Source organism: Melanotaenia boesemani, chromosome 6 (assembly GCF_017639745.1).
Source record: "Melanotaenia boesemani isolate fMelBoe1 chromosome 6, fMelBoe1.pri, whole genome shotgun sequence".
NCBI classification, from domain to species: Eukaryota; Metazoa; Chordata; class Actinopteri; order Atheriniformes; family Melanotaeniidae; genus Melanotaenia; species Melanotaenia boesemani.
The window spans coordinates 16038207-16061289 of record NC_055687.1 but is presented as its reverse complement, the minus strand read 5'-3'; the positions used below and the strand labels follow the sequence as shown (position 1 = coordinate 16061289).

The 23083-nt window shown below is 38.9% G+C and overlaps 1 protein-coding gene across 4 annotated transcripts in view; it reads left to right on the top strand.

Moving 5' to 3' along the window:
* ddr1 (discoidin domain receptor tyrosine kinase 1) overlaps window positions 1-23083 on the top strand; it is a 53106-nt gene that overhangs the window by 11697 nt on the left and 18326 nt on the right. For all 4 annotated transcript variants that reach the window (XM_041987302.1, XM_041987303.1, XM_041987300.1 and 1 more), the window contains exons 2-9: window positions 2765-2916; window positions 8214-8316; window positions 12911-12986; window positions 14349-14501; window positions 15233-15380; window positions 16732-16834; window positions 17632-17818; window positions 20213-20459. In XM_041987302.1, coding sequence (XP_041843236.1) covers window positions 2820-2916; window positions 8214-8316; window positions 12911-12986; window positions 14349-14501; window positions 15233-15380; window positions 16732-16834; window positions 17632-17818; window positions 20213-20459 — 1114 coding nt within the window. In that variant the 5' untranslated portion in view covers window positions 2765-2819. The remainder of the gene's footprint in view (window positions 1-2764; window positions 2917-8213; window positions 8317-12910; window positions 12987-14348; window positions 14502-15232; window positions 15381-16731; window positions 16835-17631; window positions 17819-20212; window positions 20460-23083) is intronic.

Sequence of the window (23083 nt, the reverse complement as noted above, 5' to 3'; positions counted from 1 at the left end):
TTTTGCTCCCTTATTTTCTGCCTTATTGACAAAACTCTGATGAGATGTTGTCAAGGGGATTGTTTGTTGATATCACACTGGTTGTTATGGTGATTGCCTCAGATTCAAGGCCCCACTCATCAGATTCTCAGCTCTGATTTTGCACACTGAGCTCAGTCCAGTAAACTCCATATTTCAGCATTTTGTCATCCAGCATATGTGCTCACATATTTTTTTCTTTCCCCTTCAATAGAAAGAAAAGATGTCAGCTTCTCTTTCTCTCCGTTTCTCTCTCTCTCTGCTCGAAACACATGCACCATGTATCAGTTGCGTTGTGTCTCCCATTCAGGACAGCTGCACTGGCTGGCTATCCCTGAGATCTCCTCTATGCCCACATACGCACCCCATGCACCCATGCTTACACACTCCGAGGCCATAAGTCATCCTCTTTACACCACCTTGCTCCGCCCATATACTTACACACATGTACTCTTGTCATCGCCGCTCTTGGTCTCCTGTCTCCGCCCTGGTGCGCCTGAGCTACTATTCACTCTGTTTCCATACATTCCCTCTCCTCCCTAAGCGACGACCCCCCTCCAATCTTCTGTCACTACAGCTGTGTGTCAGCTGTCAGCCTGTCCCAGTCTAGCCAGAGATGAAGCCGAAACACAGAGGGTCTGCAGGGCGGGCAGCCAGGCCTCTCTGTCTTTCCCAGCTGTCACTCCTTTACCAGATTTCCACTTATCGTGAGGTTTGCTTCCTTCTTCTTGTTTACCACTGGAAGTCTTTCTCAAAGACTTCCAGAAGTTGAATAAACAGAAGGGATGGAGGTATGTTTTGTGAAAGAAAACATTGAGTACACAGAGGACCTTCAGCACAACCTTCCTTTTATGAAAGTCCATACTTTCATAAAGGACAGTTGCTCAAATGTTGAAACTAGTACCTCAAACTTCCACGGATCAAAAAGTTAAGTCAACACCTCTTAATCAGTTTCAACAGCGTAGCCTTCATAAGGGGAGGATGTGTTTATCTCTCTTTTATTTCCTGTCAGTTTATTAAATATGCCTGACAGAAACTAAACCCTGTGTTAGTTGGTTCTGAATTTCAAGATGTTTAGATTCTTGCTCAAAAACAAATGCTAAATAATAATAATAATTTTTACATTATTAAACCTAATTGGGAAATTAGACTCTACATTTTATGAGTTTTACACAGGGCTCTACAATCATCTCTGTTGGCACAATGTGGACGTGAACACAGGTCTTCTGGATCGAAGCCCACCTTTACTACCTAAGCTACCACTCCCATCAAATACCTGATGTAATGAACAAGGACTTGGTTGGATTTCATTCCATGTTTGTTTCTGAATTAAATGGCCTGTGATGCCACCATTCATAATTGTATTTTAGAATGTACTAGAATAAATGTGATGGATTTAAACGTTAAAAAAAAAAAACATGTTCTTCTACTGTACACTACTGCAGCACTTCCTGCTCCCCTTTGCATACAATGTTCAGTTTTAGCTCCTGTGTCTTTAACAGGTCCTCCCAGCTGCTCATTAATCATATTACCATTAACACATTTTATCTGGAGTCTGAACTTCATTGGGTGGAGGTGGATGGAAATGGAAAACAAACACAAAAAAAAACTACCAACTGTAATTAACACAACTTAATTATCAGCTTTTTCTGCTTTTACATAATTAACTTAGCTGGTATGGTCCATGTTCTATTCTATTCTATTCTATTCTATTCTATTCTATTCTATTCTATTCTATTCTATTCTATTCTATTCTACAGTCATTTAGCAGACACTTTTATCCAAAGCGACTTACATCTGAGAGTAAGAACAACACAAGCAAGAATGACCAAAGTGACTGGTTTTCTTTGTGTCTTCTTTAAAGTTTAGTTTTTTTACAACCATTTTTGTTGTTTGTTTTTTGCAGCCATATAGTATTTAGTCTGTAGGGAACAGAAGTTAAAATGAACAAGTGAGGCGTTTCATACAATTCAAGAGCCACATCTTCTCTGGAGGGAATAATTTGCTCTGTTGTTTATTTTGGGCTTTTGACTTTGATGCCCTTTGCGTATATATAAAACACTGAAGAAGAAGGAAAGCTTACAGAAATGATGTATTCTCTTTGACTGAAAACACTGACATCTGTTTTTGTGCTCTGTCACTTATTGGGCTTTTTCTTCTTCAATCTTTGTTTCCTCATCTGTTTGGTATTCACTCCGAATGAGTCTTTCTAACTAGGTTCTCCAAATATGCCCCATACTATTAAGAGAAAGTAGATTTGAAATAGTTTGGAGGAATGATTGGCATTTCAAATACAGAAAGAATAAAGTTCTCCAGGAATAAATTGGGACAGCTAATTATACCCTCCTCAATTACCACGCTGTTTGTACCCTTTCTAAAGGCAGCAAACTATTATTGCATCACAGCATTGTGGTGGCAGAGAGAAAAACAAATTAGAGAAAGTGGTCTTTGTTATTTGGCTCTGTGCTTGCTCCTGAGGGGTTTGGGCCTTTGCTCAGCTTGGCATAGAAAATGTTCCGAAACCGGCGATTGAGACATGCAACGTGCTTTGGAATAAGACGTTATGATGGATAGAGTTGAGTTATTGATGGTGATGGAGAGAGTTGAGTTATTGATGGTGATAGTGAACCTATGAGCTCAGCCGCCTCAGGCCACAGCTGCATGTGGGTATGTGGATGTGAAAGTAGCTGACTGGAGCAGTTTCAACAGTTGGATCCAGCTATTAATATCCCTTTCTCTGTGACAGGTATGCCTGTGGCCATCGGTGTGTCTCCGGACAGGTAACCAGGTGCGTCGCTGTCATGGCCTCAACAACCACGTGGCTCTTTCCTGTCACTGTGGTCACAGTTCTGGCAGTGCTGGTGTTGTCAGAGGAACATGAGTGGCACTTCAGCCCAGGTAAGATTGCACAAAGATGAGCAAGAAAGAAATGATGGAAGTTTTTCTCTCTATAAACATTTGACACAGCCATGCAGTTAGCACATCTCAGACATGATTGCATTTTTAACCCTTTTACCCTCCTCCTCTTCCCCGTGCTTCTTTTCGTAGTTGCAACAACCGTCTGTCCCACTGCTCTGACATTCTCCTCACTTTCTCAAATCTGTAAGGCTCATTCTCCATCCACTATCAACAGGCTATCCTGTGTCCTCTCCCTGTCTGCCAGCCAGTCGAGTGTAATAGGAGAATGAGATAGGCAGCTCCCCCCCTGGCTCGTCAAGACCGCTAATGCACAGGCACTTCATGAAAGTGTCAGTCAAAATGTCGAGGAAGGGAGTGCATGAGGAGCTGGTGAATGTGAGCCAACCAGGTGTAATCACAGGAAAATCTTTTCAGTGCAGTCAACTTTCTGACAGCAACACAGAGACTGTAAAGCTGCAACGACGGATTATTATTTTAATCAGACGGTGTTTAAATATTCATTTTATAACATAGTCTAGAAATTCATGTCCATCAAACAATAATTACAATGTTTTCTGTTGAGGATGATGAAAGAAAAGCAACAACTACTCATGGAGACCACAGTATTTCAGAAAATAATACAGATCTACAGCAAAATTCGCCATGTTCTTCTTTTGCTTGTAATCCACCAAGTTTCATAAAATTTGGACCTGTACTTTTTAAAACGAGATGAGATGTATTTCATTAATTCCCATAGGGAAACTTGGTTGGTATTAGTAGTAATCTACTGTAGCAGTACCATGACACTGTAGCTAAACCATGGCAAGCCCTGCTGCGATCCTGAGTTGTCTGTGTGCTTGATTCTTTGTTCGCACAATTGAGCTTAGCCCAGAAAAGTCCATCATCAGAATTATATCACAGAATAGTGATACATGATATATATATATGTATATATCTTTATCCTCTATAAATAAATATTATGTTTAAAATATCACTATGTAATGAACATTTGCATTCCGCCTAATAAAAGTGTCATCAGTAATCTGTTTGATTTTCTATAACTAGTCTTCTTCTCATGACGTATTGTAGTAAAATTAAGCTGTGGGTAAAGCTGTTTCTTTTTCCTTTTCTAATATCAGACATAGAGTGAGTCAGAAATGGTGACTGAAATGCCAACCACACATTAACCAGCAGTCACTGATTTACAAATGTTATGTCATTAAATAGTCATGGTTAACATTCGACTTGCTTTTTAATCAGGCACCGTTCTTGTCCCAGTAAACCTTCATTGGAGGGGGAACTGAATTATTTACCAGAGCATGCCTGATGCCACAACAACGTAGAATGTTTAATAAAAGCGTTCAAGACAGTCTGCAGCTTTTCCATGGGACATCATCATACACATAAAAATAACCAAATTCACTCCACAGATATTGCTTTTAGTAACCTGAATAATGATTTTGTCAGGTGACCCTGTAGTTATTAGAGCAGAGCAACAGTCTGGAAATGCTGTCCGTGACCTTAAGCTGAAACATAGTTTTTAATGTTCAGTGACATGTTTTCATGTTTACATACTTTTTAAAGTTCTGTTTTGGTCTGAATAATGCAAACATAGTTGTTTTTTTGGGTCATGTAAACAGACTCCTTCTCGATGTCTTTGCTTTTATTTTGTCATACACCTTTTTTGACATTTATTTCAATGTTTTAAGCTGCTTGGCAATTTTACACATTGCACCTTTTTAAATGACTAGTTGACCGACTGGCTAACAGAATTTGTACAACTGGATCAAGAATCTGTTGCAAGGCTGGTAGAGAAACACACCAAATAAAACATAACATTTTGTATCACTGATAAAAGCGTAGTTGAGACGTGAGCAGAAAGATTTAGTGCAGGGGCTAAAATCTTATGAAAGAAGAAAGAGGGTACAGTTCGGGGTAGAGGCAGCAAGAGATGAGCTGACTGCAGATGGTGGGTTGTTGACTGCCAGCATGGTGTAACAATGATGATGTAATGAAATGGGCACCTGTCCTCAGGGTGTGGATGAACTGTGTGAGTTTGTGTGTGTGTTTGTGGTTCAGCCAATGGGGTTTGTAGGGTTTGTCATGCAGCCCAGCATTCCTCTTCAATGACTCAATGACAGAAAGTGAGTTAGATGCTGACCCCACCCCCGCCTCTTTCTGTCCCCATCAGCCAGCCCTCTATCACTGTGGGTACCCGTTTCTACTTTATCACTGACCAAACACCCCCCCACTTCTTCCCCATGACTGAATTTGCAGATAGCTAGGTGTCTGGGTAATCCCTGCCTGGGACCATGCTATCTGTATCCTTTGATAATGTTGCTGCTAGAGTGGAGTCAGAGCAGATATCTGAGACCTGTCTGTGTTCTTTCCTTTGCCTTAGTTTCTTTCTTTTCTTTTTTGTTCTATTTCCTGCAAATCTCAAAGCGGTGGTAACTAAAGCTGTGCAGGATGGCTGGAGCCCAGAGGCTGTGGCTTTGTGTGGAATAAAGAGATAGTTGGAAAGACAAAAGGAAAGGGACAGGAAAGATGTCATCTGAGACATTCAGGTGTCTCAAATGAGGCATAACGTGTGTTTCTTTTACATAAATTAGCTTAGGCACAGATTTCATATCAGCAAACTGTCTAAGACCTCTAAGCAGAGGACAGTTTTTTATTTTAACAACCGATGTGGCATTTGAGTCACAGTGGTACAATTTTATTTGGTGAGAAGTTTTCATGCACTAGACTTTAACACACTAGAAATTCCTGGAAACCTAAAAAAATCCCCAGAAATTCCTGGAAACGCAATAACTTTAGAAGAATCCGATTAGAAATTAAATCAGGTGCTCTTCCCAACATGGAACCTTCAAGATGAATCAAGATTGATTGATTGACTGATTGATTGATTGATGTGCTTTATTTCGAGTAGACAAAACCAAAGTACATTCTTCTATCAGAGTAGACATATATATTATTTTTTAGAAAATAAAATAAAATAAAAAAACAATAAAAAAAAAACCATATATATGAAATAAATTAAATTTAAGAAAAAAAATTAATATTATCTAGCTCAAAAAGGATGAAGTAACTGCTTATATATCCCCGCCCCCCCTTACTAATCGCAATATACTATAAACACTATGTCAAATCACATTAGTCTTCAAGCAGTCAGAATATGTACAAGAAAATAGAGAAAATATGTCCTTCCGCATTGCATACTTCCATGTTTATAACAGTTTAGAGGAAATGTATGGTCTTTATATGGCTCTGCTTTATCCTTGACAGTGATTTCCAAAAATTTGGAGGTAAAATGTTCATCAGTACAAAGAGCAAGGATCATGCAGCTGTCATACCACTCTGCAGGGACATTCAGACTTCTTTAAGCAAACATCCTTTATTTTGGCAAGTAGTGCCTTCAGAGGTCCAAGAATTTGGGCTTAAAAATGTACTAACTGAAACCTAACTGTATACTCTGTATATAAAAGGTGGGACACGAACCGCTGTGGAACCAAAAAATGCTGGATGTAAGTCTGGCTGGATCACATCTGCATCGATTTCATGGCTGAATGATATTAACATGTTAAAAATGATTTTACAAGCTGTCAAAACAAAACATTGTGACCTACCTAATTTAATGCTAGTAGCTCTCTCCCATGTGTCTTTCATACATTTAATAAATCCTCATTGGCAATAAAGTCTGTTATTCCACTCCTGCTCATTGAAACATTATAACAAATTCACTTCTTATTTCAGTGTTCGACTGCTGTCACAGTCAAAATAACGAACTCTGAGAATCAACTGGGTTTTTTTTTTTGTCCTTTTTCCAAATAAGGATAACTGTGAATTTTTGCATTGTGAATTTTAACAGTTTTTTCATTGCAAATTAGCAGGTCTTGGGTGGGTTCTTGTGCCCTTGTGAGAAATGCACACAAGGAACTCGTCTACAAAAAAAAAAAAAGTCCCGAATAAACACAGAATAAAACCAGTCTACATACAACCAGTCTAGTAAGGAAATGTGTGTTTGGTCGATTATTTCTCCCCTTCAGTAATACCAATTGGTGTTGTGTTATACATTGTTGTAAAGCCTGATTAGTCTCCTTTACAATGAGTTATAGCTTGTAAGGACCGTTCATTTGTAGAATGAGCAACACAGCTGAATGTGAGGGTAATGCCTCCCAAAAAATGCATTAAAATCCCCTGCAATTTTCTCCTGTTGGTGTTCACTCTTGTTTTGCTTGGTTGATCACTCTTGATTGCATTTTCCCACATTAACAAATTTAAAAAAGCACTTTGGACATTTTTGGGATTTCATTAGTTTTAGGGAACCTAGTAGCATGTGGAAAATCCATATGCAGCCACAGCAGCTTGGCACCTCCTCTTCATGCTAGTTCACCAGCCTGGTCACATTTTGCTGTGAGTTAGCATCTTATTCCTCAATCAGGAATTGTTGAAGGTCAACCAGCATGGTTGTGTTGGTCACTCTGGCACATGCAGCATGCATAAGCTGATCCCACAAGTCTGGACTCACAACAGGCCATTTCATCCTCTATACTCCCAAATTCTGGAGGTATTCTGCGATGATCCCGGCTCTGTGGGGAGAGGGTTGTTATCCTGGCAGCACTTAAATCTAAGAGCACGAGTTAATACAAACAGGATATTATTGCAGGGGATTTTGGCACATTTTGGGGGGAATTTTTTTGGGTTCCTTAAAAGTTGGAATGTTCCTGAAAATTTGAAAGGGGAACTGAAAAGGTGTGTACGCAACAAGAATAAGAGACTCAGTTTAAAAGCTCTGTCATCAGAACCAAAATCAGGCTGACTTTTTTCAATTATCTTTGAAAAGCTGATGGTAATTCTGCCACTTGGTGAGAAACCATTGTGATTCAAAAATTCCGATCTTTAGTGTTGCTGCAGAATACGACAAGGTATGTAAAGCACCTTGCTGAAAAAGATAATTCTATCCATAATTAAATATCTCAAAATAGGAATAAAACTGAATTTAAATGTATTTGGTTTATATTTTCTGGCTTTTTTCTGTTTTACAAATGACAACAAAAGTAGCACTTTTATACATTTCTCTTTTTTCTCACTGTCTGTGTGGGTAAGGAAGCGTGAAGGCCCGGAAGTTTTCCCAGAGATGACATAACAACATTATGCTCCGTGACCAATGATGGCTTCTGACACTCTAATGGACATATTAAGTTTCCCCTGGACATGTGCTCCATGCAGATGTGAATTTTGCTCACATCTTTATCCGGTCTCTGTCTTCTCTGCTTCCCTCGATCCTCCCCTTACAGCTCAGTGTCGTTACGCCCTGGGGATGGAGGACGGCGCCATCCCAGACTCTGACATCACTGCCTCCAGCGCCTGGTCCGACTCCACTGAGGCCAAACATGGAAGGTGAGGAATGTCTGTGTGTGAGTGTGTGCAGGATGGCAATTAACAGATTAGATAGCTGTAATTAACTAAGTAAATTTGTCTAAGTTAACCCCAGGCTGAAGAAGTACACGTCTACCTGCAGAGATTTTCAGTTAAAAAGTTAAAAAATTGCAGAACCAACAAATTTGTTATAATTAAGGTGAACCTGATGGGTCAACCACATTGTGGTTTTCATTTTTGCAGAGTTATTTAGGATATCTGTTATACAACGATAAACTTGAGAAGTTATTTTTCTTGCAGTCTCTGGTTTGATATTGCAAAATAATGCTTTGCAGACATCATAAATTACCATGCAATGTCAGTGTAACATTGACACGAAACAACACAGACTTGTTTTGCACTGTAATGGACAACATGACTCAAAAAACATTTGAGTGTGATTTATTTGATTTTCATACTAACTTGAAATTAAATGAATCTTTTAGCTGTGTGAAAGAGCAAAAACATTTTTTTAAATTTGTAGTATGGAGCAAAAATATTGTTTGAGACCAGAATTATAGAGTTAATGTAAAGTCTGTATCATTAGCTGCAAATAGATTCATACATGCAAAACCACAGGTAATGCACTTTTAAATTTAGTTTCCTTTTTTATTTTAGGGTCAGCCTTTTTAAAAGCGCTCCTTATAAAGAATACATAATCACCACATTGAATAGCAGCACAGACTGAGACTTGATATGGTGGATTTAATACCCTGGTGCCAGTCCTCTGAATCTGGAGTGCTGCCCATGTCGGATTTGTCCAGCAAATTTTATTCAGTAGTGTGTGTTAAGTGTAACCAAATGTTATCCGGGTCTGATTATCAGGCTGCATCATTATTGTTTTTGTCAAAACCATAAGAGTTTGGATGAAATGTTGACCACTTTGCAAGTTTTATAAAACATCTGCTGTTGTAGTTGAACTTATTATTCTTAGAGCAGACTTTATACGTAATTATTTGCTGAGTGAATATTCTGACCTTAGCATTCTTTTTGTGCATTTTTAAGTTTAATCCAAATTAGTAACGTACAAAGTCTTGAGCCATCCTTTGTGTTTTTATATGTTTCAGGGATGTAGGGTTTTTATTTAAACATGTGCAAACATAAATGGAAAAACAGTACAAAAGCAAAAACAGTTCATACAAACTCATATTTGTTATGACAGCCTTTAGTAGTCTTCAGTATTAGTTCTCCGGTCTTTGTTCCTTTCTTTGGATGTAGGCTGCCTTTTGTTCGGTTCTGTGTCAAGATGATCTCACACTGCTTCAATAGTAAGGCCAGAGCTTCTTGAATTCATCACTGGATAAGACCTGTTACTCCATGGAGACCATTTCTAATGAGGTTTCAGTAAAAAGTAGATGGATCAACAAAAGGTTCAGATGCATCTGCTAGGTCCTCTATCAGGTCATTGTTGGATCTTTTTTTCCCCCTATTTTTAATGACTTCAATTTAATCATTTTCAGATTTTCTGTATGTAGATTTGCAGCCTCCTTTGGCAGGTAGTAACAAAGCGTCTAAAGATACAATTTAAAACTTGTTATTTGGTGGTTTGTTTATGAAAACAACACTGGTTCATCACTTTCTTATGCTTGAATGATTCATCCCTTAACATGAAGTGACTTAATAAACAAACAAACAAACAAAACATTCTTCTGTAAATGGTCAGATACAAGAACTGGGCTGAAAATGAGTGAAAAGAAAACCAACGTCATAAGGCAAAACTTCAAAAGACCTTCAGAAAGCTGGAGAACTATTGCTCAGGGTGATTTTTGCTGGATTTCAAGAAAGTCTGGCTCCTCGAATGGAAAACATAAATAAATGTGGTATGGCGCAAACCTTTTAGAGTACTGTTTATTGAATCATTGTTGGTATTTGTCTAAAGTAATGAAAACCTTGACACTGAGTTGCACGGAGCTAAATTAAATAGGCCAAAAAACAGAGATTGAAATCACACTAAAAAGTAAAAAAATTTAAATGGTCTTCTTAACAAATAGAGGAATCCTCCATAATCCCCCCAAAAAATAAATAAAGAAATAACATTAAAACTAATACAATTACATGTAAGAGAAATGTAAACACAAATAAATAAATACCAATATATGATGATTATATATAGGTTAATCAGATGTTTTGTTATGAATAGTTGATGGGCACAAAGACACCTTGAAAAGCAAAGTCAGTCAGAATCAGTGAGGGCAGCCTGGTGGCATTAGGTTAACATTTAGTTAACCTAAAGTTCTTTGTCTGTAGTAAGAGGGTCTGAAATCGTTCTTTAAGTTGGAAGCTTCCTCTGCCAGTTGGGTGGGCCTGTGTTGGTTACCGATGGACACAGGGCACCCCTCTGAATCAAGCATCAATAAGCTGTTAGTTGACTGAAAGTCAACACAAAAACCTGCTGCAAGTGACTGGAAGGTATTTTTCTTATAAGTTCTACATGAAAGACTCCACAATATTCATGGAGGCAAGAATCTTCTTTTAGAGTATCACAAGCATGGTGCATGATTGCATGTGATGGGGTAAGATGGTCGAAAGGTGACCTGCTTCTCTTCCTCACTTGAGTAAAACCCTTTTAAGAACTTGTGTTCCCTTTATAAATATAAGATTTACAGGAAGGGAAGACAATATACCTCTTTGATGAAGCTTTCTGGAGCTTAGAGGTTATTGCTTCAGTTAAAGTTTATGTAAATAGATCAAGATATAATTAGTACATAGATGAAAGGCTCACAGCAGAAGAAGGGTTAGTGAATATTTTAAAAGACCAAAAACATTAATAATCTAAGAAAAAATAAAGTTTTTTTGTGTAAAAAAAATCTTTGTGTGAGTCTAAACTCACCTGTGTTAAATATTTATGATTGATGTTTGGTGACATGTGGAAATGAGAGCTTTGTACTTGTTTAACATGAAAATCAATCCCAATGAACACAATTTGCCTCATAATTATGCAGGCAGTGCTGTCCTCTGCTTCCACCTAAGTAATATGTAAATCAAGTAACAGCACTTGTGCAGGCTAATGTGTTTGTCTGCAAGCCTTATTTTCAGTCTGTTGGCACCATGCTAAAGTAATTTTGGAGGTCTATTAGATTATGGTAGAAGATGATTGTGTTTCTTCATAAAACCCAATTTGTAATTATGTTACCACCTTGTCTGTCTGCCAGTGAGCTCAGATTCATGAGAGCTAAGTTAGACCTGCAACACGCCACAGCCACATGTAAGAGTATTCACAGGATTGAGTGCATGTGTTTGTGTTCATTTGTCCCTGTCGGTTTGTTGGGTTGGGTCTCCTGGCTGTGTGTGCAACCATGTGGAAGTGATTATTAGCCCAGGATCGTTTTAAGATACATTAGGGAGACCCTGAGGGAGGAAGAGAGAAAACAAAGAGAACTGCAGACATAAAGTAAAAAATATAAGAAAAGAAAATGAGTGAAAGGTGGATTGCTGCAACAGGGTGCTGAAAGCTGGGGAGAAATGGGTTTGATGGAGGGTGTTATTTGAGGGGAAAGATGCAGAACTAGCAAATCTTTCTTTTATGACTGTTCTTACTCTTGGCCTAAAAAATATCATCATATTGGAGAAGTAGAGGGAATGAGTGAAGTGAGAAAAATGAAGGAATAAAGAGTTTGCTGGCATTTACAGAAGGTACGTAGCAAAAGACTTGGGGTAAAGCAAAGTGGTTGGGATAACATGCATTCTGCAGGCTGATGCATGTCATCCCAAACCTAGCCTGGACATCCCTCCTCCTTCCATCACAAGACACTTGGTGGAGGACTAATGTATTACCATCTTGTGGCTCACAGCTGTATGATCTTACCCTCTGAGGGTAAAGCAGGGTTGATTAAAATCCAAGCGCCAGTGTCTGTATGACCAAGTTGATATAGTGATTTGTTTTGGTGGTTGGAACAGCAGTTTTCATTTTGAGAGAGGCCCCACAGTGGTAAGAGTGTGGTTGTGGCCTTGCCTTTGCTCCAAAGCTCTTTGTGCGAGACAATCTAACGCCACAGACACACAGCCAAGTCTGTGGTCTTCATGCGGCTAATATGTGGTCCTAGTAGGAGCTCTTCTTCTCCAGCTGGATTAAGGAAGGTCACACTGAGTGAAAATCTGATTTGTGTGTGGTCGGGCGAGGGACTCTTAGTAAAAAAGCAATCCCTACAGTCTACACCAGATCTTGTCAGGAGGGCTGAAAAATGTGATGGATGCAGTCATTTTTACTCTGCTCCTTTCATTATGTGTATTTGCTATCTCTGTGAGTCTTATGCTTCCTCTGTATTTTCCATCAGTCTTCAGGCATTGCCAGGTGTGTCTTTCTGCTTCTCTGTCAGCCAGTAGCACTACAAATATGTGAATCTTTGCCTGCTCTGGAATTCAATATTCTCTATGGAGGTAGAGGAGCATCTTTGTATTAAAATCTCACTTGTACCTCAGCATGCTGCTGGCACTGAGGGTTTTGATACAGTCTTGTATGTATTTTTAAATTTGTGTATGAATGTTTGGATGTGAGACTGGGATTAAACTAACTTTTAACTCGTGTAATTTATTTTAAAACTTGCGGTTCTTTATAATACTTCTTTCTGTGTCTCAGGTTGAGCACTGGAGAGGGGGATGGAGCGTGGTGTCCAGCAGGACCCGTCTTTCCCAGCGGATCAGAATACCTTCAGGTCAGTTACCTGGTTTAATGTGATCTTGACTTACCATTAGAACTGCTGTATAATCAGTAGAAAGAATAACAATTATTGTGTTAATAATGATCAAGCTTTTTTTAAACCCACATTTCACTTTAGGCTTTGCCTGGGTAACTTTTGGAGTAGCTATGAAGCTTCATTAAAGTACAACTAAGTGCAACTGTATGGCTTCAGCATTTGGGGGAAAAATATTTGTTTTCTGACACTCAAAGATGAATCCAACTGAAAAGAAGTCATATCTTGATTCTTTAAGCTGTGCAAAAGAACAAATCAAACCATTAGAAGTTGTACCAAGGGGTTTTGTTGGCTACTGCTGCACAGAGCCAGGCTTTGCACAATATCACACAGTTTCCATTAGCCAGTGATGTGTAGTATTCCTCATGTGTTTGAAATCCAGGTTTAATCAGCATACTGCTGCATTGGACACAAGCTGGAGCTGCAGCAGTTTTCCTGTCTGTTGCTTCAAAAGTATAACTTTTTTTCTAACCCCTGACAAGGAGTTGTTGCTGTTTTTCATCTGCACAGTAGTAAGGACTGCTGTAATGTTTTTCCTTTTTGGAATGCTGGAAATGATTTTGAATCAGTGAGACATCCTGGTGCTTTTGGCATACACCAGATTTTTTTCCAAACAAATCTCTAGTGGCTAGTTTATCTTCACAACAGCTTGAGTGTAACATTAATCCTGCCAGTGGTGATAGTCAACTAATCATTAACCCTCACTGTTCACTAAACAGAAACATTTCACTGCAGTTGGTGCTTCATCTGTATTGTGCCAGTTCATGACAGAAGTCATCTCAGGACACTTTAAAAGATGAAGTCCAAATTTATCCTGTCATAATCCAAAAATAATTCCTATTAGTCCAATTTATTACAAGTGTCTTCATGTAATGTCAACCCATAAAAGGTTGCCTCGCTAAGGAAACCAGCAGATCACATCAAACACTACCAACATGATCTATAATGACTGGCAGGCTTATATCTCTCACCTCCTCTCTTTTCATTTTATCTCTGTTTCCCATCATACGTGGATGGAAAGAGCTCACATCATATCCAAGTTCACAAGTGACATTTTAGGTTTTCATGCAACTACTGGTGTTCTTACATCAAAACAACTAATCCCAACCACTTAGTAAGATTACCAAACACTGCAGAAAAGACCACTGTGTTGAAACAAGAAACTACTCATTAATCTTTTTTTTTATTTAGATATGAATCCTAACAAATCCATGTAAGCTACCTCAAATGTTTTTCGATATTGTGCTAAGCCTCCAGCCTTTTTACTGTAAATTTTCAGATCCTTATCTGTATCTCACTTAAAATAAATGTATTTTAATGTAGGTTGATCTGCGCAAACTCCACTTCCTGGCTCTGGTCGGTACCCAAGGCCGTCATGCCGATGGGCACGGCCAGGAGTTTGCCCGCAGCTATCGCCTTCGTTACTCCAGAGATGGAGTGAAATGGATCACCTGGAAGGACCGCTGGGGACAAGAGGTCAGCAGGACTTTATTTATCTCCTTTTTTAAAAAAAACCCAGAACCATCTCATTGTTTGACATCTGTACACAAATATAGGAACGTGAATGTCATGAAATGAGCTTTGAGGTAAACTCTTCATTGGGCTGTTGAGTATAAATGTAAAGTTAATCAGTTGCAACAATTTGTCTTTGTTTAATTAACGTATTTGGAAAGTAAACATTTTGGGTTTGTGTTAGCTACATTTTTTTCTAATGATGTTTCGGTTTGGACAGGAACCTTGACTGGCTGCCGAACAATGCAATGAAAGCATTACCCTGTGCAGATAAAGGCATTTCTTATTGCATTTGGTACATGTCCAATATTCTGTTTTGTGATAAATCCTGCTCTGTGTTTTTCACCGCTTATTACAAACTGGTGCGAGAATTTAGACCTCCAACACATAAAATATCCTAAATTTGCAAGCCAATTTAAATCTTTGGGTGAAGGCTTCTCCTGAAAAAAAACTGCCTGAGGCTCACACTTTAAAATCAGCTTTATTTTACACGTCCATGTGTTGAAAAAAGTTCAGTTACTTCATTTGATCTGTTCTTAGTTTAATAGAAACTGAAGACACACCGAATGAAAAGTCGGTGCCTTAAGGCGAGATTTATTAAACCCTACAGTTAACAGCAGATACATTCCAAGAGAAAGAGAGGACAGGGTGGTGCACTGTTTAATTGAGTATTTGTTCTTCTCCCTCCCCTCTAGGTGGTGTCGGGTAATGAGAACACCTATGATGTTGTTCTGAAAGACCTGGGCCCCCCTATTGTGGCCCGCATGGTCCGCTTCTATCCCCTGGCTGACCGTGTGATGAGTGTTTGCCTTCGGGTGGAGCTCTATGGTTGTGTATGGAATGGTAAGTGACCACAAAGATACACACTGTCCATGCTTTGCTTATCTTTTGGTCTGTATATTATGAGTCATGCTTCTAGATCTTGACAAAATTGATTACCGTTTCATATGTTGAAGGTGTCTGCGTTGGCTCTCTTCCTAGATTTCATTTCATATCAGATGGTAATGATTACAAGTGCGTGTTTTTGTAGCCTCTGAGGGGTTTGCCCAGATAAAAAAAAGTCATAGATTGATAAATGGTGTTGGTCTCAGTGCTTCCTGAAACACAACGCTATTTATGACTGGTTCATCTCTCTTGCTCCTCCGCCTCCTTCAGACAGCACGAGGGTGCCTGTAAATCAGAGCTGTCAGTGTCTCCAAAACACACAGTTCCCGTTCTGTCTTCAGGGAGAGCATCTCCCTGAAATATGCTTGACTGTGGTCTCTGAGGTGCAGCAGCTGAGTTCATCTTCAGGCCAGAGATTATCCAGAATTTAACCAATGTCAAGTTTTGAACACATTTAGTCTCTCATCAAATCTTAAATCTGGTTGTATAGAGACACATTGTCTTCCTGTGTTTGTTTAACATTCATTGTGGACCTGCTTGACCCTCATTCCTTGCACGTAATCAGTTACGAGCAAACAAAGCATGCGGCACCAAGAATTCTTACTGAAGCTTTGTTGATTATGGGTAGCAGAGCCGTGGGCTGAAGACTGTGTTGCTGATGTCTCCTCTGCTCTCAGAGAGCAGTCTGATTAGGTGTATATTAGAGCACAAGGACTTCAGTTTTGTGGGTTAAAGGTGGATGGGTACAAACAGGCCTGAGAGGCGGACTTATTTGTTTATTTTCCTGCTTAAAAACAGCTGTAGCAGCCATCAACCACTGGCCCAGGAGATTTTAACCAAGAGAAATAAACTCATATTTGTATTTAAAAAGTCTAGCTGATGTTGTTTTTATTATGAATGTATTATCTTGTGGTTTATTAAGATCTTTTATTTATTTCAAGCCAAATATTTGCTGGCTTTTGTCTAAAAAAGCCACTTTGTGTATATTTAAGTAATTTTTACATTAATCTAGTTGTACATTATTCAAACATTTATATAAATCCTTTTATTTGTTTTATTCTAGGTTTAATATGCAACAGTGGTAGTCAAAAAAGGCTGACATATAAGAGATTTTATCAAGTAGAAATCCACTTTGCAGTGGCCGCAAAACTAGATTTTTTTATGTCATCTAAATTTGACAGGGCATCTTTGCAGCGTACAGTAAAAATTAAAAGATAAAAAATAATGATGATAAATGTTTTGCATCAGTGTAGTGCATGTTGTTTCTTTCAGCAAACTCATGAATAATAATGATTTGTTTTTCCCCCAGATGGGTTGAAAGCCTACACAGCTCCGGTGGGTCATGTCATGCACTTGCCTGGCATGTCTGTGTTTCTAAATGACTCCACCTATGATGGGAGCACAGAGCAAGGGTAAGATATTCAGCAACATCTTTTCCCATTTTCATTTCTCATGTGTGAGTAGGCATCTTATTTCCATTGATTCACCTTTACTTTATTTTTATGGAAATGTACAGATGTGGCCTTGCTGTGAGTAGAATTGCTGTGGCTTATTTGAGCATGATAAAAACTGACAAAAATGTCACAGCCAGAGATGTGGGGAGAAATTTGGAAAAACGTCTCATCATATCTGCTTGAAATGAAGCGGGGACTCAGCCAAATCTTTTCTTCTGGATTTTTTTTTTTTTTTTTTGTCTTGCTAATCAAAAGGGAATGACATTATTTTTCTTGGTTGTTCAGGGATTTGAGGCATATTTCCTGACCATAATGTTTGGCAGGGAGCAAAGGAGGGGTAAACCAGGAATTTGGAGTGAGCTGGGGGTAGGGCAAGAGGGGTACACTTGCACAGGCTGTGCAGTTAATGGAGCTGAAATGTTTTGGTAACAGGCAAGCGAGCACTTCTGATGTAATCCAGACGTGTTACTAGCAGATGTATGTGTGAGGGCTCGTACATCTGGGACTAGGGGAACCTATTTAATGACCCTATTGTGTTTCTTTGTGTTTGCTGAGGTGATCTAGTGTGTGTGTGCAGCTGATGTGTGTGCAAATGCAAGCTTGGTTGCATTCACATCTAAATGTATAGTTATTCATTCACCTTAGCGTGCTGGTACATGAGTGTGTTTGTAGATAGAAAGTGATAAGTGCAACATCCAGCTTTATTCCTCTGCAGAGCTGCATGTTAACTCAAACAACGCTGTGCCTGTTTGCAGGATGCAGTTTGGAGGCTTGGGCCAGCTTTGTGATGGTGTCCTGGGAGGAGATGACTTTATAGAAACAAAGGAGCTCAGGGTGTGGCCAGGATATGATTACCTTGGTTGGAGTCGGGAAGCCCTTGGGCAAGGCAGTGTGGATATTGAATTCCACTTTGAAAAATCTCGACTCTTCAACACCATGCAGGTAAGTAGAGAGTTGTTTTGGTGTGTTTAGGTGTAAATAAACATTAGAAAACTTTTGCACAAAGATTCAGACTGCAGATTAGCCACTAAGGAGAAAAAAAAGATTCCAGTCTCATCTGTCTTTTCAGAGGGATTATCCTTCTCCCTAAATCACTTCTCTCACATCCAGAAGTGATGCAGATAATTATGTAATTGTAATAAACAATACAAAGCAAAAGCCTTGTGCCATTCTTTATTTCTTTGTATTTTGGTTGTAAGAGTCAAAATTTCTTATAATGTTTTAAAGTTGTTTTGAGCAATAGTTCTCTATTTCTTTAGATGTTGGCTACTTTTTCTATTTATTTTAGTTTAGTCTTTTAATCTAACCATATTTAGAGGAATATGGTTTTCTTGTTTATTGAGCTACTAAAGACCTAACTCAAGGGACGAACCAGTGTCAACTCAGCTGGCTAGAAGCCTGTTGGAAAGCCACAACATATTTTAACAGCTTGAAGGTCAAGCTGGCCAAGCTATTTGTTAATTAATAAATTCTTTTGGGTCTCTCATTAGCCCTAAACGAGTGTCATTGGTACTATGGCGTCATATCAGTCTGATTCCTCTTTCCTCTCATGAAACTTCTTTAGTCATTCCTATCTTCCAGCAGTATTGTTATGTGTGTCAGCTTTTGTCTGCCGTCACGGGTACCAACATTTTGACTGGAACAGTTCTGTGGCCATTTAATTAGCTTGGATGCACCATAGTTTACAATGGGACAGTACATCTGTGTTCATCTCTCTGGCAGCCACCAAATTGCATCAGTCTGTTTGTGCATCTCTGTGGCTTTTGGGGTTAGTTTGTGCAGCAATGAAGGGGGATCATAAGATGAAGCAATCCAGTTTGAATGACTGTGTTTGGTTGGATGTGAGAAGGAATGTTGGTTTGGGTGAAACACAGTCTTTACATGTTCGTATCTAACAGCCTGAATCTGTAGTCTATCTTACAAAGAGAACTAATGTTACAGGTATATCTGGAGGTTGTGTTTTCTTCTTCGTGTGTTCATTATCATTCTAGTTTATCTCAGTAACCATTTGAAAGCTCTCCCAGTGGTGTTCCTGTTGTTTTTCCAAGACTTATCCTGCTTTTACTGCCTTTTCCCTAGTGGTTTTCCCACACTAACCTCAGCTGACGTACACTGTTATGCTTCCCTGACTGAGCGGATATGTCAGACACACAGGTCAAATAAATAAAGAGTGGGAACCTGAACCTAATTCTGGTTTGACTTGTCTCAGCAGGACAGAGTTCCCTAACCTGCGCCTAATCACCATCCCGAAGGGAAATCTGCTCTTTAACCTTCTGGCAGTCGTGACCTGCCCTTCTCACTCTTCTGACAGAGAGGGGGGCACACTCTGATCTGCTTTTTGTCAAGCTTCAGCTCTGTCCTTTGAGATTTTTTTTGTGGAACATTTTTGTCCATGTGCATGAAACTAAACCAAAAGATCACAGAGAATTTAAAATGAATGTTGGATTTGTGATGAAACAAGGAAAATGTAATGAATGCACTGTTATTCTCTGAAATTAAGCTTCTTGTGGGTCGCTGGAGCTGTATTCCCTTAAGGAGTAGTGAATTTCTTTTTTTGCGTTGACTTATTACAGCCATACCACCATCATAGTACACACTTTACAGTACACACCCAAACACCCAATTTTATCCAGGTCCAGACAGAAATGCTTACACGTCAACTAAGCAGCTGGTGCAGCTGTTTGTCCAGCATCCCTCATGTGTGTAGATTAACATGTGGATTAGGTTAGAGGTAATGGTCCTGCCTTGTGTGAGGTTAATAACCTAACTGTCAGAACAGCCTCTGCACCAGCTCTTCTTTCTCAAAGGGAAATGAAAATTTACTACTTCCTCCGTAATTTTTTATCTCTCTGATCTTTAGATTTGACCTCTCACTTGCACATTTACCACCTTCCATCTACATTCCCATCCCTCTCTTATCTCCTCAAGCCTCTTTTTTTTCCTCCCACCCACATGATGCCTCAGATTTAATTAATTATTTTCTTGTTAAAACAGAAAATATGTATTATATCCTGTACTCTCTTCTATCAGCCTCCTAGCAGGCACGTTTTCTCTCTTACTGCCACTCTTCCTTGTGCACTGAGTCTCTTCAATTGCAGTCCTGCTAAGTTGTGCCAAAGCAATTATAGCTTAACGGGAAGAAAATGTGCCATTAATTTTGCATGTTAATTTAATCCTTTCCTGCCATTCCACGAAAAGCAAATAATAGAGAGCCCTGAGTTTTCTAGGTATTCGAGGGTATTTGAGTGAATTCATGTGGATCGGTATTGGATTTTCTAACTGATCCAATCTCTGTTCCTTGTTCTTTTCTCTGCATTCACACTTGTCTCCTCACAGGTGCACAGTAACAACCGCCACACACAGGGTGTGCGCGTCTTCAGCAAAGTGGAGTGTCTTTTTAAACCTGGCCTCCTCCAGCCCTGGTCTCCTGTGCTTGGCCTACCGGTGCCTCTTGAGGATATTAAGGACCCTTCCTCGCGACCCATTTCTCTCCCACTCGGTGGCCGGCTCGCTCAGATCCTCCGCTGCAAATTCTACTTTGCAGACCACTGGCTGCTCATCAGCGAAATATCCTTCCTCTCTGGTAGGAAACAGAATTGAAGTGGTCAGTTCTTTCATCTTAGAAATTGTGTGTCTTAGTCAGGCTGTTATATTTTCATTTGGACTTTGCACTTACACTACATACACCTCAGAAACTATCTTAAGATTCCATAAAGCTCTATTTATAACTTGGATTTGATAATAATTTAGACCAGGGTTGCAAATGCCATGTATGTAAAAGATTGAACTTAAATTCACAGCACAGCCATCAGCATGCTTCACATTTTAAAAGGGAAAATGACGTAAAACAGACCTGTTGGGTTAAATTTGTTTTCAGATGTGACAAAGTCACGTTCATTATAAGTTATTTTTGTCCTGACTGTGGTCTTTCAATTGATCTGATAAATACACAAGTAGAAAAAGTATGTTTACCCAGAAAAGCTGCAATTAAAGATGCCAGCTTACAAATAAATAACCATGAAATGAACAATTAATTTTAAAGTTCATCACAATCTGTCCCCCTATCTTTTTGTTCCTGGACTGAACCAGACTTGAGTAGCAAAAACATCTGAAGATGTGATTTAAAGCTATCTGATTGGCAGTTAGATGGAGGCAGCTCTGCTCTTCAGTTGAGATAACTGAATAATTAAACTGTCCTCTGTCTCAGTTCTGGTGTGATAAGAATCAGAGAGGCGCTGTGTAATCACACCAATCCCAGGTACCTGAAATGACTTGACCCAGCAGTGATCCGACTCGTCTGGTTGGTGGACTCGTCGTTAGTCAGATAATGAACGACACACAAGAACTGTTGCACCAGCACACTTATTTGGTGTCTGTTGCTTGTACAAAGTTATTACAGTGGCTACAAACTGGAGATCATGCTACAAAAACACTATCAAATCTGTACATACATCAGTGAATTAACAACAAACCTGAAAACTATACTGTTTTCAGATTATAAGAATTTATTTTGTTGTGGAGAGAACCTGCAGCAGCTACTGGATACTGTCAAAAGGGAAGTGACAATGTTGAAGAGATGGTTTGATGATAATAAACTAACATTCAATTTAAATAAAACTAAATTAATGGATTTTGTCAATTGTCAAATTGATACAGACAAAAAACTCACGATAAATAAAATTGAAATCGAAAGAGTAACTGAAATAAAAACTCTTGGAGAATAATAGACAACAAACTAAACTGGAAATCACATGTAAATTATATCAAGTTAAAAGTTTCTAAATCAATGAGCCAAAAACCTCATCAACCAAGTTTCTCTATTCACCTTGCACTGCCCCTTCATCCTCCCATCCATGGCCTACTGGGGGAACACATAGAAAACAAGCACAAATCTAATATCATCAAAAAAATAGCAATAAGAATTTTATGTAATGCAGAGTTCAGACAACCAACCAACTCCTCATTAAACTGAAAGCACTTAAATTTAAAGATCTAGTGGACTTTAAAAATAGCACAATTCATGCACAGTGTTATTAATCAAAAGGTACCAGACAACATCCAGGGCTTGTTTCAGGTGAGAGAAAGAGTAAATACACTCTACAAGTATTGTTTATATTTAAAAAACAACCAGTAAGAACAAATACACAACTTCATACCCTTACAATCCATGGGGCTGATTTATGGAATAACTTAAGCAATAAATGCAATGATTTTTAGGTTTTATCTTGTTTAGTATTAGATTAGTATTAGTATTGTTAATAATAATAGTAACTAAACTACCAAAATCATCCAGCTGGATGTTTGCCTGGCCATGAAAAAGAAAGTTGCCATTTATTTAACCAACCAAATAGGTATGAGTCTCCTATTGGATAATTGCTGCATGGGTGGTTATTTTTCAGCTGGTAACAAGTTATTTATTCCCAACTGATGCAATGAGTAGCTTCTCATTCCTTAAACAACCATGTAGAAAGACGCGTCTCATGTTTGTGGCATAGATGATAGTCTGACCATGTATCAAAAAGAGAAAACATCTAAGGAGGTTGCAGAAACTACTAAAATTGGCTTAAGAACTTTCCAATACATTATTAAAAACTAGAAGGATGGTGGGGAACCATCGTCTTCCAGGAAGAAATGTTGTCTAAAAAAATCCTGATTAGTCTTATTGGTGATTGGGGATCACTTAAATGTTTGGTGAAATCAAATTGAAGAAAAACAACAGTAGAACTCAGGGCTGTGTTTAACAGTGAAAGTAAGAACATTTCCACAAGCACAACACAAACGTAACTCAAGGGACTGGGACTGAATAGCTGTGCAGCCACAAGAAAACCACAAATCAGAAAAAGACTTCAATTTGCTGTGGCGCAAATTGGCAGATTGGAAAGATTGGACAATAGAGTAATGGAAGAAGGTCATAAGGTCTGATGAGTCCTAATTTACCCTGTTTCAGAGTGATGGGAGCTACAGGGTAAAAAGAGAGGCAGATTAAGTGATGCAGCCATCATGCCTAGTACCTACTGTACAAGGAAGCTTATGATCTGGGGTTGCTGCAGTTGGTCAGGCCTAGGTTCAGCAACATTATGTCCCCAAAGAATGAGGAGGAATAGTCACTACCTGAATATACTGAATGAGCAGGTTATTCCATCAATGGATTTTTTTCTTCCCTGATGGCACAGACATATTCAAAGATAACAATGCCAGGATTCATCA